The sequence below is a fragment of the Centroberyx gerrardi genome, chromosome 10, assembly GCF_048128805.1.
Source record: "Centroberyx gerrardi isolate f3 chromosome 10, fCenGer3.hap1.cur.20231027, whole genome shotgun sequence".
Lineage (NCBI taxonomy): Eukaryota > Metazoa > Chordata > Actinopteri > Beryciformes > Berycidae > Centroberyx > Centroberyx gerrardi.
The window spans coordinates 20,091,919-20,104,150 of NC_136006.1; the positions used below are offsets into that span (position 1 = coordinate 20,091,919).

The 12,232-nt window shown below is 42.5% G+C and overlaps 1 protein-coding gene across 1 annotated transcript; it reads right to left on the bottom strand.

The window, feature by feature from the left end:
* Window positions 1-1,264: 1,264 nt before the first annotated feature.
* Window positions 1,265-7,927, bottom strand: tspan7 (tetraspanin 7). The gene is made up of 8 exons (XM_071923572.2): window positions 7,796-7,927; window positions 3,475-3,663; window positions 2,941-3,015; window positions 2,742-2,837; window positions 2,424-2,579; window positions 2,041-2,124; window positions 1,524-1,609; window positions 1,265-1,430 (listed from the first exon to the last, which is right to left on the bottom strand). Exons 1-7 carry the CDS (start codon window positions 7,859-7,861, stop codon window positions 1,541-1,543), a joined length of 735 nt encoding a protein of 244 aa, XP_071779673.2. The 5' UTR covers window positions 7,862-7,927; the 3' UTR covers window positions 1,265-1,430; window positions 1,524-1,540.
* Window positions 7,928-12,232: the final 4,305 nt, after the last annotated feature.

The following is a 12,232-nucleotide window of genomic DNA, read 5'->3' on the forward strand; positions in this document are numbered from 1 at the left end:
TCACAGCACTTTGTTGTACTGTAACCACTGATATATATATATATAAGTGCTTATATACATATTCATTTTTACAAACGAAGAGCTGTAATCATGATCATATCCAACCAATAGTGTGTTTTTTATATTAAAGCCATACACTGACATTTTTAATTTTGGTTGGTTATTTTTATTGAACCAGGCATTTGTCACGATGTTGAGAAAAGTTTCTACATCGCCGCTAACTATGTTTCTTTCAAGGAGTGATTCTAGCAAAGCCAACATTTTAGGTTAATAGAAGAAAGAGTATAGAAACATTTTCCCTTATTGTGACAAGTGTCTGATGAAGAAAAATAACCAAACACACTCCAAACTGTCAAAGTAATTGGGCGTTTCAAGCTAAATTCAGAACCAGAGTTGGTCTATAGTCCCACCTGTAACAGGTTTGTCCCGCCACTGACCTTGTTTATGTTTGTTTCATTGGACGGATACATTTATTTTCCCCATAAAATTGGATGACTTACATTATATGCGACCGCTAAACACAATTTAAAGTGTATTTAGAAGCTGTAAATGGTTTACTACTTTAACACTAGCTGTAACATTGGGGGGGAAAAGGAGCTGTATGTTTAAGTGACAGTGGGAGTTTGAAAGCGAAGATTAACAAAATGTCCTTCAATAATCTGTGTGTATAAAATTCATGTATGTATATCCCAGATTGAGGCTTTAAATGATGTTGAAATAGGAATAATTTTAACATGTCACTTCACATTTTAATCTATCATTGGATTGATTTCTTTAATTGCATATTCAGGACGAAAAAAGTATTGTGCCTTGTGCCTAAAAGTCTAAATACTCTCTGTTCTCCCTTTACTCTCTTGTCAAGTTTTCTCATTTCCCAAAGTCATTCTAAACTTAAAATATCATCTTCAGTAGATTCTCAGTTCAAAAAATGTCACAATTATAGGAATATACATAGGCGAGCAATAGCAAAATCAAACGCAAAATCCAACCTATCTATTAAAGTACTTTTCAAGCTTTAGTTATGTCAATCTGAACAAAGATGTGCAGTGACCTTGTGATGACAGTCATGCTGCACCCAACTGCGGAGCCAAGTTGCACCCAATCACCTGTCTGAGACCAACACTGCTATCTACTCACACAATTCTGGTAAAACTGTTTGGAGCGGGCTATAATACTGATCCAAGACAAGTGCTTACAAGCAACTTCTACACCAAGCAGCGGTGTAAAGCATGGTATAGAAAGCTTTGATGCAACAGCCGTGAGTTAAGGAATGGTGCTTTACAATAAGTTACATTGAGATATTACATTAAAATCACAGGCAGAGAGACAGAGAGAGAGAGGTGAAGTCCAATTCAGACGTGTGCTAGTGGTGCGGGAATTCCCTCTCGTCATTTGTCAAGGTGCACATTTGTCCTCTCCTCTTCACCTCCCTGCAACGACAACAACCATGAAGAGAGAAGAATAGACCGTGTGTGAGTTGATATGTGTGTGTGTGTGTGTGTGTGTGTTTGAATGTCACTCACCTGCCCCGTCACATCAGCTACACCATCTCATACTGATTGGCTGTAATGATCCTGGACAGACAGCAGGCCAGCAACATGCCAATCAACTGAAAGAGAGACAGGTGGGTGGGGTTTGGGTTCATTTAGGGTTTCGGTGCTACACTGAGGCATTTTGGGTTTCTCGAAAATTAAGACCGCATTTCCCATAAACCCATTGCTTTCTGTTGTAAAAAGGATGTTTCTACTTAATAAAATTGTGTATTCCTTGCAGTAAAATGGTTCCTGTTTTGTGCCGTAAAGCAATCTCCCTTTTTGCCATAAAGCAATCCAGCAAATTTCCAGTAAAATCGGATGCGGTAGCACACAATGTAAAATGCATTATAAAGCTGCTAATCTTCTCAGCGATGGTCTTGTTTGTTTTACGGTAATTATGCTTACATCTCAATAAATGCGCTAATGATTTATTGAAGCTAAAATGCTACACGCAGCACCTTTAACTGCACAGCAACACCCACATTCACCGTTATTCAACTCTCACCTGTGAGAAGGCGATCCCAAACGTCACTCCCGCAATGATGGCCATGTTGGTCTCCATAAACGAGGTGACCAGCTCGTAGCAGCCCTGTAACACAGGGGGCAGGTTAGTGGGCAGGTTAGTGTGCAGAGGGAACAGGGAAATGTTGTAAGTGTTAATGAGGGGCAAGAGGGGCAGAAAGGGTAGCTGGGGCAATTATTAATATATGGGGAGAGAGAGAGGTGGTTTGAAACGGTACATGAGGACGTGTCAGACGTAAATATAGTAACCTACTGACTGCTGAAACATGCATTGGTACATACCTATGGTGCAGACAGGCCAGAGGCAGGCAGACAGAGAGAGGCAGAGAGGTAAACACACACACACACACACACACACACACTGACCTGGTGGTAGACCTTGTTCGGGGCAACAGTAGCATTGCGGAGGTCTTCTGGGCTGCAGTCAGAGGAGTTAAAGCAGCAGCTGGAGGGAAGGCCATTGGCTGGGTAATACACACTGGCCAACCAACTGGTGTAGTTGTACACTCCACAGCAACGCAGCTACACAGAGAGACAGAGAGAGAGAGAGAGAGGGAGGGAGAGAGAATGAGTGATGAAAGCAGAAGAAGAGTACAAAACGCCATCTATAACATTCAGCATGGTGGTTTTGTTTTGCTGCCTATATGTTGTCGTAATGTGATGGTGTCGTGTCATGGGACTTACTTTGTGCTGTAAGTTGTCAACAGCACGACTCGCCTCGTTCTCTGCATTATAGTTCAGCACGGCATCAGTGTACGTCCTCAGAAAGGTTCCCTTTATCTGTGTTATGCAAATACAAACACGCATTATACAGTGTGTTACACCGTTCCACCGCTAGAGTGAAAAGGTCAGCGTTGAGCTATGTGGTGAAAGGCATGCTGACCTCATGGCGAAAGACAAATCCGGAGATCCCAGCCACTAACTCAGCCAGGAAGACCAGCGACAGGAACATGGCATACTGCAGAGAGAGAGAGAGAGAGAGAGAGAGAGAGAGAGAGAGAGAAAAAGAGCGAGCGAGGAAGAAAAAGTGAGCGAGAGAGAGAGAGAAAAAGAGCAAGCGAGAGAGAACAAGTGAGCGAGAGAGAGAGACATTTGCATAGTTTGCATGGAAACCCTCTCCTTTACGCTAAATGTGTATCATTTGCTTGTGCACACACACACACACACACACACACATACACACACACACACACACACACACACACAGAAACACACTCACTTGACCACCATTAACCAAGCAATTTGCCCTGCAGCTTCTATTGGATTTCTGATCCCTCTCTTCCGGACAGAGGTCAAGCATTATTCCCCTTATCATGTGACCCCAGGCTAATTAATCAGCATCCACAACACTCCTCTCTCCCTCCTCCCCTCCCTCCCTCCCTCCCTCCCTCCCTCCCTTCCTCTCCAGGCCTCTCACCAGCTTGAGCATCCATGGGCTCCCTCTGCAGGTGGCAAAGCATCCAAACAGGCCAAAGACGATGATGACGGTCCCGGTGCCGATGAGGACGTACGGGGCGTTGGTGGAGTTATCGGCTATCAGAGAGATGTACGGGCCCAGCATCAACTTCCCCCATACTCCTACTGCCAGCAGGATGGCTCCTGTTATCTAGTAGACAAGAGGGGTGGATAGATGGATGTAAAAATCGTTTTAAAAAGCAGGAAAAAGCATCAAAGCAGGGAAGAGCCTTTATCTGTCCACTTCTGCGGTATTACAATAGCCATATTTCAGCAGCCCAGTGAGGGGGAGGAGGAGACAGAGGATCAAGGTGGAACAAGAAAGGAGAGTAATTAGAGTAGGGGAGAGAGGAGGAGGAGACGGGGGACAGAAGACACATTTGAGGAAAATTTATCTGGAGTATGGGATAGCAATCACCTGCCTTATGAATATGCGTGCGCTCACACACACACATACACACAGAGAGACAGAGAGAGAGAGAGAGAGAAAGGGGACAAATCAAAGGAGCTCTTTGATCCATTGCGAGACGCTTCCTCCTGTTGCGCTTCTCTTAGCATTTCAAATGAAGGCTGCGGATAAAAGAGCGTGTTGTACGAGGCAGCTGAAACAGCGTGTGTCTCAGCTGGGTATGTCTTACTGGGATCGGAAAGAAAGCGGGGTGTGGAACGGCTGCCGGCGACCCGCCTCTAGCGAGGGCCGGTGCCAACTCATCATCCTAGCCTCCCTCCAAGAGCGCCTGCCCGCCTGCCGCCCTGCTGCCGCGCTCTCTCACTAGAGGGGGAGTGCTCTTTGCAAAAATGTCTCTACGCATCCTGAAACCTCTGAGCCTGATGGGAAGAACACATAGTTCTGGTAAAAAATAAACTTTTACTGGGACTGAAACAACATCAAATTCCCTCTTTGACCAAATTTCCCTCTCAGCTATTCTAAAGTATTTAAGTCAATATTGTCCAGAGGGCTTGATCTAACACAGAATTGATTGACACAACAATGCAATAAAAAAGATTTCTTTGCATCGGTGTAGATTGCCATGTGGTTGTCTTCCGTCTGTAGCTCAAACCCATTACTATTAGTCTCTGCGGATGAGCAACTATGTTAACAGAGAATCACTTAGGCCTTAGTCTGTTGGCAGTGTAGCTCTGTACATAATGAGCAGGCCAAGGTTCTTCAGCATGTCAGATCTCTAGAGTCTGGCCTGTCTGCTCTTGGATTGCTGTATCATTCTACAATGCTGGTTAAATTTCGTGTGCAAAGCTGTGAGGAGTGCATTTGGTCTTGTAATAAATCCGGTAACAACAGCTCGAGAACTGAAGTGACTGAACTTTAACACAGCAGCAGATGCAAACATCCACACGTGGATTTCCCTATCAACACAAAGGACAATGTTTCAACTGTGGGAGAGGTGATAACAAGGGAGAAAGGCCCCAGGCAAACACTTTTTTTTTTTTTTTTGTATGAACGGCTTCCCCCGAGGGAAAACAACCTGTAGAGTGACTCAACTATGTTTTGACGTTACAGTTACATTGGTTACCTGTAATTCTGCAAATGTAATGTATCTCTTATCGTGTAGCTGTGGCCTCTATTAAGCAGGCAAAACCTCAAGGCCTGTAAAAACTCGCATTATTGAACAAGTGCAATCAGATGCAAAGATGAGAAATCCTCAGTGGCTTTTCTGCCTGTTTGGTCTTCTACATATTTAGTAGTGCGTGGGTTCCCTCCTTTTCTTTTCAGTCCTTTTGCAGTCTGCTTAATGCAACCTATGGACCTGCTGCCAGTTGAACTGAAGGACTGAATACAGTTTCCTCTGCAGTTTGGACTGAAGTTACATCCTATCCATCATCTGATTACTCAGTATGATGACTAACTATTTACTGCAAGTCTACGTATGAGGGCCGATTGTCATTTGTAAGAAAAATAGCTGCCGACTCGGGTCATCTTTTGATGACGACGTCCTTGTTGTTATGGAATATCGAATCAGCAACAAAATGTCTCTGCTCTAAACAGCGGCCGCTCCTGAATACAAATGAAGGATTGCCTTGTCAATCCTTGAGTGTTCACGTTAAAGCCAACAGGGAAATCACGTCCGAGGTGCAGGAGCAAGTCGTCTAGACTTCTTGTCTGTTGCTGAATTCCAAACAGGCTCCATACACCCCCACCCCCTCCTCACCCCCCTGCACGTTTTGTTTGAAATTCAATGCCACGCCGGCCACCCTGGTTACAGCACAGGGTTTAAAACAGGTCACCCCTACTCCCTCCTCCCCTGGCCCAATAAAGAAACAGAAGGTGTGATGGGAAAGTGCATGAAAAATATGCCGGTGCGGACATAACACAGAGTCTGCCACCTGTGCTACTTTTATCTGTGCCGTCTGCGTGAAGGACTGCGATACAGGCGTTCGCACTGAAGACATTATGTGCCACGACAAGCTGATGACAGTGAAACCGAGGCCTGAACTTGTCCATGGGCATTGGAACAGCTCTCTCCCCTCCTCTAACTGTATGCCAACGCTCTCCTCTTACCCTCAGGGGGGAAAAGAGCCGCCGAGCTGTGAGCCGTCTCAGTGATTAGGAGACCACTTCTTCACTCCAATCATCCTCGTTGGAGAGGCATCTGAAATCTGACGCTGCAGACATACGGGAGCGCTAAGACTGCACTGACTAAATATAAATGTTCATATCTGTGACACCGACACATGGCTGCAGGCAGGGGAGACACGGAGCGCGGCCCTTCGTTTCAAGCCTTCATGAATACAGATCTTAACTTGGGGCTGATTTCAGTTCTGCCATGATTTATTTTCTGCAATGTGGGGAGGGTTAGGGTTAATCTAGTTCTGGTTCCAGGCCGAGTGGCAGTGTTGGTGCCAGTTCCTACAGTTCAGGATGAATGTAGGGGAAGCACTACTCCTCCGGTCCTAAATCCATTATGGACAGATCTTTTCCATGTTTACTTATTTGATAATAGAAACTCTTTCCCTAGCTGTATTTGGCTACACCGCCTGTGATCAGAACTGACAGAGACTTAGCAGATTATAACCCAAGATATTTAGACAAATATGGCCAGAGCCACGCTAAATTGATAACACTGATTGCCAGTTAGTCACTCGGTAATGTGGTTAGCTTGGCTAGCTATGTATTCTGTGGTCTCAGATTCACACTGTTGATTAGACTAATGTTCCACAATATTTAAAGGCTCAATTTGTAATCCAATGTAAACAAAGGGGGTGGGGTGGGGTGGGGTGGGGGGGTATCCCAGCCACTGAAAATCAAACAGGGAATTAGAGACATGTTTCCATTTGTCAAATTGATTGGCGGAGCAGACACAATCATAATCTCATGTATCCCAAAACTGTAAGCAGTCTCACACAAATTTCTTTGGTTTGACTTATTGAGAGTTAATAACCTTGAATCTGTTCCAAGAAGAAGTGTTAAATACAGTGAAAATGTAGTGAAAATAAAGGCACACTGTAGTTTTCAAATGAGCATTGTTGCTCAGTATTGTGAATAAGGTTTCTTATGAATTGAAATCAGAACAATGCTGTGCAGCCAAGCATCTAACTAAAGACCTTGACAAAAATCTTTCTTCAATGTGAATAAGGGATTGGAAAACCCTAACAAAAAAATGACTATAATATTCCTATAGTGTGTCTGTTTATAGTGACCTTATCTTACTTTATGGTATTTTGTTTTATCCCCCATGTTATCACTATAATATTCCTATATGGGTAAATAGTTTTGCTGTGATATTTGTATGGTATCCTTCTAAAATGTATTATAGGATTACTACAGTTGTTTATCTCAATGTAGGCTATACAGTATTAAGGGCGCAAGGTCCCTTTAAGAATCTCTGGTAGCAACCCCAAAATTTATATGGTCAAAATTGGGCTCTAAATGGGCCTTTTCAGTTAGACTAGGCCCACGGTCTAATCTACTGTTATTTCCTTGCGGTGATGATAACGTCCCTCCATCACATTCACTGACAACAACCATGATGCTATGTGGGCTATGTTGCGCTGCTGACACTGACGCCCAGTGCAAATGTCTGAAGCCTAAACATAACGCGGATGCCATCTTATAATAAAATACTAATGCACGGTCAAACCTAAAAGCCACGGCTTTGAGCTAATAGTCGACAATCATCTACATTGAAATAACAGCAGGTCTCCGTCGATGATGTTGGCTGTCCACCCCTTCATCACGCACAACAAAAAAAAGGGGGGTAGCCTATAATGGACTGCAATAACGCCTATACGGCTATAATATGGATAGATACTGAACAGCTACATACCCAAAACACGAAGGAATATACGATGAGAAGGGTTTTAAGGCAGGTGATCACTGGTTTGGTCTCCATTCTGTGTCGTAGACCTACAATAATAATAATAATACCGGGAACGGAAAAACGTCTCTGCAAACCGTCGCGTTGCAACCATGCGCTGATGCACCCACACAGCGTCACTGGAACAACGCATCAGCCAGGCTGTGGGCTCAAATTATTCTCGTTTAGTATTAACAGAGCGTGCACAGCTCCCGGTGACAATCTGAAGGATTGCGGAGACAAATGATGGTTTGAAGGTGCACCGACACTGTCATGGGAACTAAATGTCCCTTACAAGGAGGGGTGGAGGGTGGAGGGTGATGGGGGTATGGGGGTGGGGGGTTAGGGTGCCTTGCCTATAAGTGTCTACACCGCACGTGGAGATAGAGAGTAAAACCTATGATTGCAGCAGTCATTCTTATACATTCTGGGGGAATAATTTCTAGTGAATTAATTGTGAAATTAAACTATTTCTCAATTGGAACCCTCTCACGGTTCCCTGGGGTCCCCGGACCCCACATTGGGAACCTGCCTGAACTACAGTAATCCTATAATAAAATGTAGAAGGACATTTAGCAAAGATTACAGCAAAACTACAGTATAATATCCCCACGTCCCTGAGGAATATTATAGGACTAGGCTATACCATAGGGGCTAAAAATACCATAAAGTACCATAAGGTAAACTATATATGGCCTAACTATATATTGAGTACTACTGACACACTATAAGTCCCTATATTATGATAATATTATAGGAATCTTTCGTTAGGTGTGGATTGTCTTCAGCAATAGTGAAATGCTTAACACAAAACAATTTTCAATAAGAGTTCTCAATTTTCAAGTCAATTATGGTATGGCTTGCCAATATCCATGATAGAAAATCTGCTTTTTTCAACTTTCAGATTCAACCTAAACTCAAGATTTCTCTCCATCATTTACACAATAGCTACTGTCACATGATGTCAGTTCTTGTATCAACAGCTCAGGCAATTACTTTCACAGTAATTCATTCAAATAAAATATAGGCAAATCAGTAGTAACAATTGTTAATGTTAACTAAAACAGACCAAGCCATCCCAAAGGCATAGACATATTTCATAGTTGAAATTCATTAGTGTTGCTCTTTAAGAGATTTGCATTTTTGGCATGGTTAATGTTTGAAGTGTAACATAGCGCAACAACATCCTGCAGCCAGTCAAGGTTACATTGGCTAAGATTTTTGTTCTCTGCTGAATGAATTCAGCTCAGAATGTGATTCCTATTATCATCATTTTAAAAGGATGTCATGTTTGAGTGATGCAGTCTGTACAGGTTACTCTGATGCCGCTGGCTCTGGAGGCAATGCTCTGGCTTTTCAGTGTGGTGGTATACATTATACAATTACCCCCTGTGTCATTTCATTATATGGCTTTAAAGAAAGGTGTATTTGTATAAATTAATCATATATGTAGCGTACCATAGCATATTTTCTTAGATTTATGAAATCTCTGTAAAAATATTTATAAAAGTAGGTCTATATTATAAAATGGTTTTTAACTATTTATGATTTAAAAAATTGGAAAAATAGCTCTATCTGGCTATCAGGGATCCCTATGAAGTAAAGAATTCTAAACTATAGACTTTCATAATTACTCATTTATTATTATTTGATGATAGCAAACAGTTCTAAAAAATAGCAGTCCCTTCCTCTCCAAAGGACAGTGCCACCAGTGGCAGTTTCAGACAGGTGCAATCCTGTTCTAACCAGTGTTTCCTCTTCCTTCGAGGTTGAATTGGGGATTAACTGGGGAACCGGTACTGGTACACTACTGATACTTAGTGGTGGGAACAGTGGGTTGAAAATAAGGCCCAAACAAAGAGGCTGAATGAGCCTAAGCACCATGCGGGATATCCTTGAATTCAGCTGACTCAGATATGGCACAGCTCTACATCATAGATCCCAAAATATAACATGGGGTTCTAGACCACCTAAGTCCTGGCTTCATGTGTAGATACATTTCTAATTTAATTGCACATTTGCAGTCATACAAATGTGCGTACTATCTCGGCTATCCCCTACCCTTCCTGTCCAAAGAGAAGCAGAGATGTTGCGAGTATTCAAAACACATGACAACCTGACAGGATCAATAGCGGATATGTTGTGGTATGGTACGATCGCAACGTGCCGGAACACACCACCACCAGAGACCGCCGGAAGGGCTCGGTGAAGAGTGGAGAGATATTGATCTGAGATCCATACACTTTCTCCCTCCCTCTCTCCCAACCTGCCCTCCAAGCCGTCATCCCTCATCTCACCACTTCCACTCCAAACATCTTTTACACAGATTTCATCATGAAAATCTATTCGTTTATTGTGTCCAATATCATTTCTGTCAATGACCACAAAAAACTACGTGAACCACAATGCACCAGTGGATAGCCACTCCTGCAAGCTCCTTCACCTGTAGACAGGGGACAAGAGGCTACAGGATATACAGGGCAAGAGGTCGCACTGCACTCAGCAGAGATGCATACAGATGCTCAAGAAAGCACTCATGCTGCTTTGATTTCCTGCACATTTTGCTGTGCTACACAAAAAAGAAAACTGTTTTAAAGAGTATTCACCCCCTCGCTTAATTTGAGCTGTATTGTATTGCTGGAAAAACTAGCCCAACATTTCAGATCATATATTATAGACTTGACCTTTAGGTTTCAGTTAAGGGATTTTGGAAAATGTTTTACTTTCAGAACAGTTACAATTCTGCTTTTCTTGGTGACAAATCTGTTGTAAGATCCTCACAATACACGACACTGCAATCATTGCAAAGTCAGAGCATACAGTAGGCTGTTAGAGAATAAAGCCCGCTAAAATCCCATTGAGAGGCCAAACAGTCAAGAGGGGTGAAGACTTTGAGCGACAGAACATTGGAAAGTGCTTTGTAATATTTGCCCTTCATCTGACATGTCCGCTTACATTTGATTGAAACGTCATAAACATGCCGATACATTTCAACAGTCAAATGAACTGTCTTTTGACTTGAAGAAAAAAAAGGTTGAGGCCACTGTAAAGTTGTGTCTCCAAACTAATTTTGTCTACATCTATAATACATCAAGTATTACAGTGCTAAAAAAAACAGACAAACACAACAATGCAAACACAGAGTGCATCTTTTCACTAACATTCACAAATCTTAACGTTGACATTCATGAATAAAATTCCTGATACATTTTATAATCCACATAAATTAAACAAATGGAATGAATTAACACATTTAAGAATTACGCTAAGTTTTCAAAACAGGCTGAGTGGTAGTACAGTGTAATGTCAGAAAGACAAATAGGGAGCGCTCATAAAACACCAGACATTTCCATATACACACTTATTTGTTATCACCATTCCTTCATTCTCTCTCTCTCAGACAAATTAAGCGTGCTCACTGTCTGGAGGGAGAGAGGATTGGTGAAGACCGGTGATCTGTACAGAGACAAACACTTTGCATCTTTCAGTCGGCTGAGAATAAGATTCAGACCCCTTCACTCACATTTTGTCGTCTACCTTAAAATTAGACATTGTGCCAATAAATGATTCCAAACGTTAAAACTAAACCTAAAAGCCAAACATTATCCCAAATGTTATCCCAAAGTTTCTCAATTTGTTTCTTTTTTTTTCTCCCCCCTCTGTATTCACTGTATCCACCTGAAGGGAGCCTGGGTCAATGATCTGAATGTTGAAGTGTCTGATAAAATCTGGAAGGAGCGGTTGTCTAGAATCTACTTGCACTCCTTGAATGCCAGATATAAAGTGATTCAGTTTAAGGTGAGGCACAGACTGCATTATTCTTTGACAAAGCCGAACAGAATGTATTCATGGTTTCCCCCCGTGTGTGGGAAATGTAAATCAGCGGATGGGTGACTGTCACATCTCTTCTGGTTGTGTCCTAGGCAACACAGGTTTTGGATAAATATGTTTCAATTAGTCACAATAGTCTAGGAGAAAGATATACAGCCTGACCTGGAGTTCACTCTCTTCAGATGCTCGGCAGCTGTGTTGAGATTCTCCTACAAGGAACAACAGGGACTGATGCTCACCTTCCTCCACCTTCCTTCAAAAGTGGCCCAGTGCCCTGATTGAAATTATACCAAAGGAGAGAATACAGTACAAACACTCTCACTCTCTCACCTGACAGATTTATTAAAATACAGGGGCCATTTTTTAGGTACCTTAATGAGAATTAGCTGTATCATTCAGGGACAAGCAAGTGCTCTCTGTCTGCACCTTTTGTAAACAATCGACCTGGTGGCTGTTTTGTTTTGATTTTTCCGTTTGCCTGCCCCTTTTTGTTTGTCTCAATGACACTTCTATCAAAAAAACACTAAAATCAAACATTAAAACAACAAAGAAAACATGATCAGTCACTACATTACG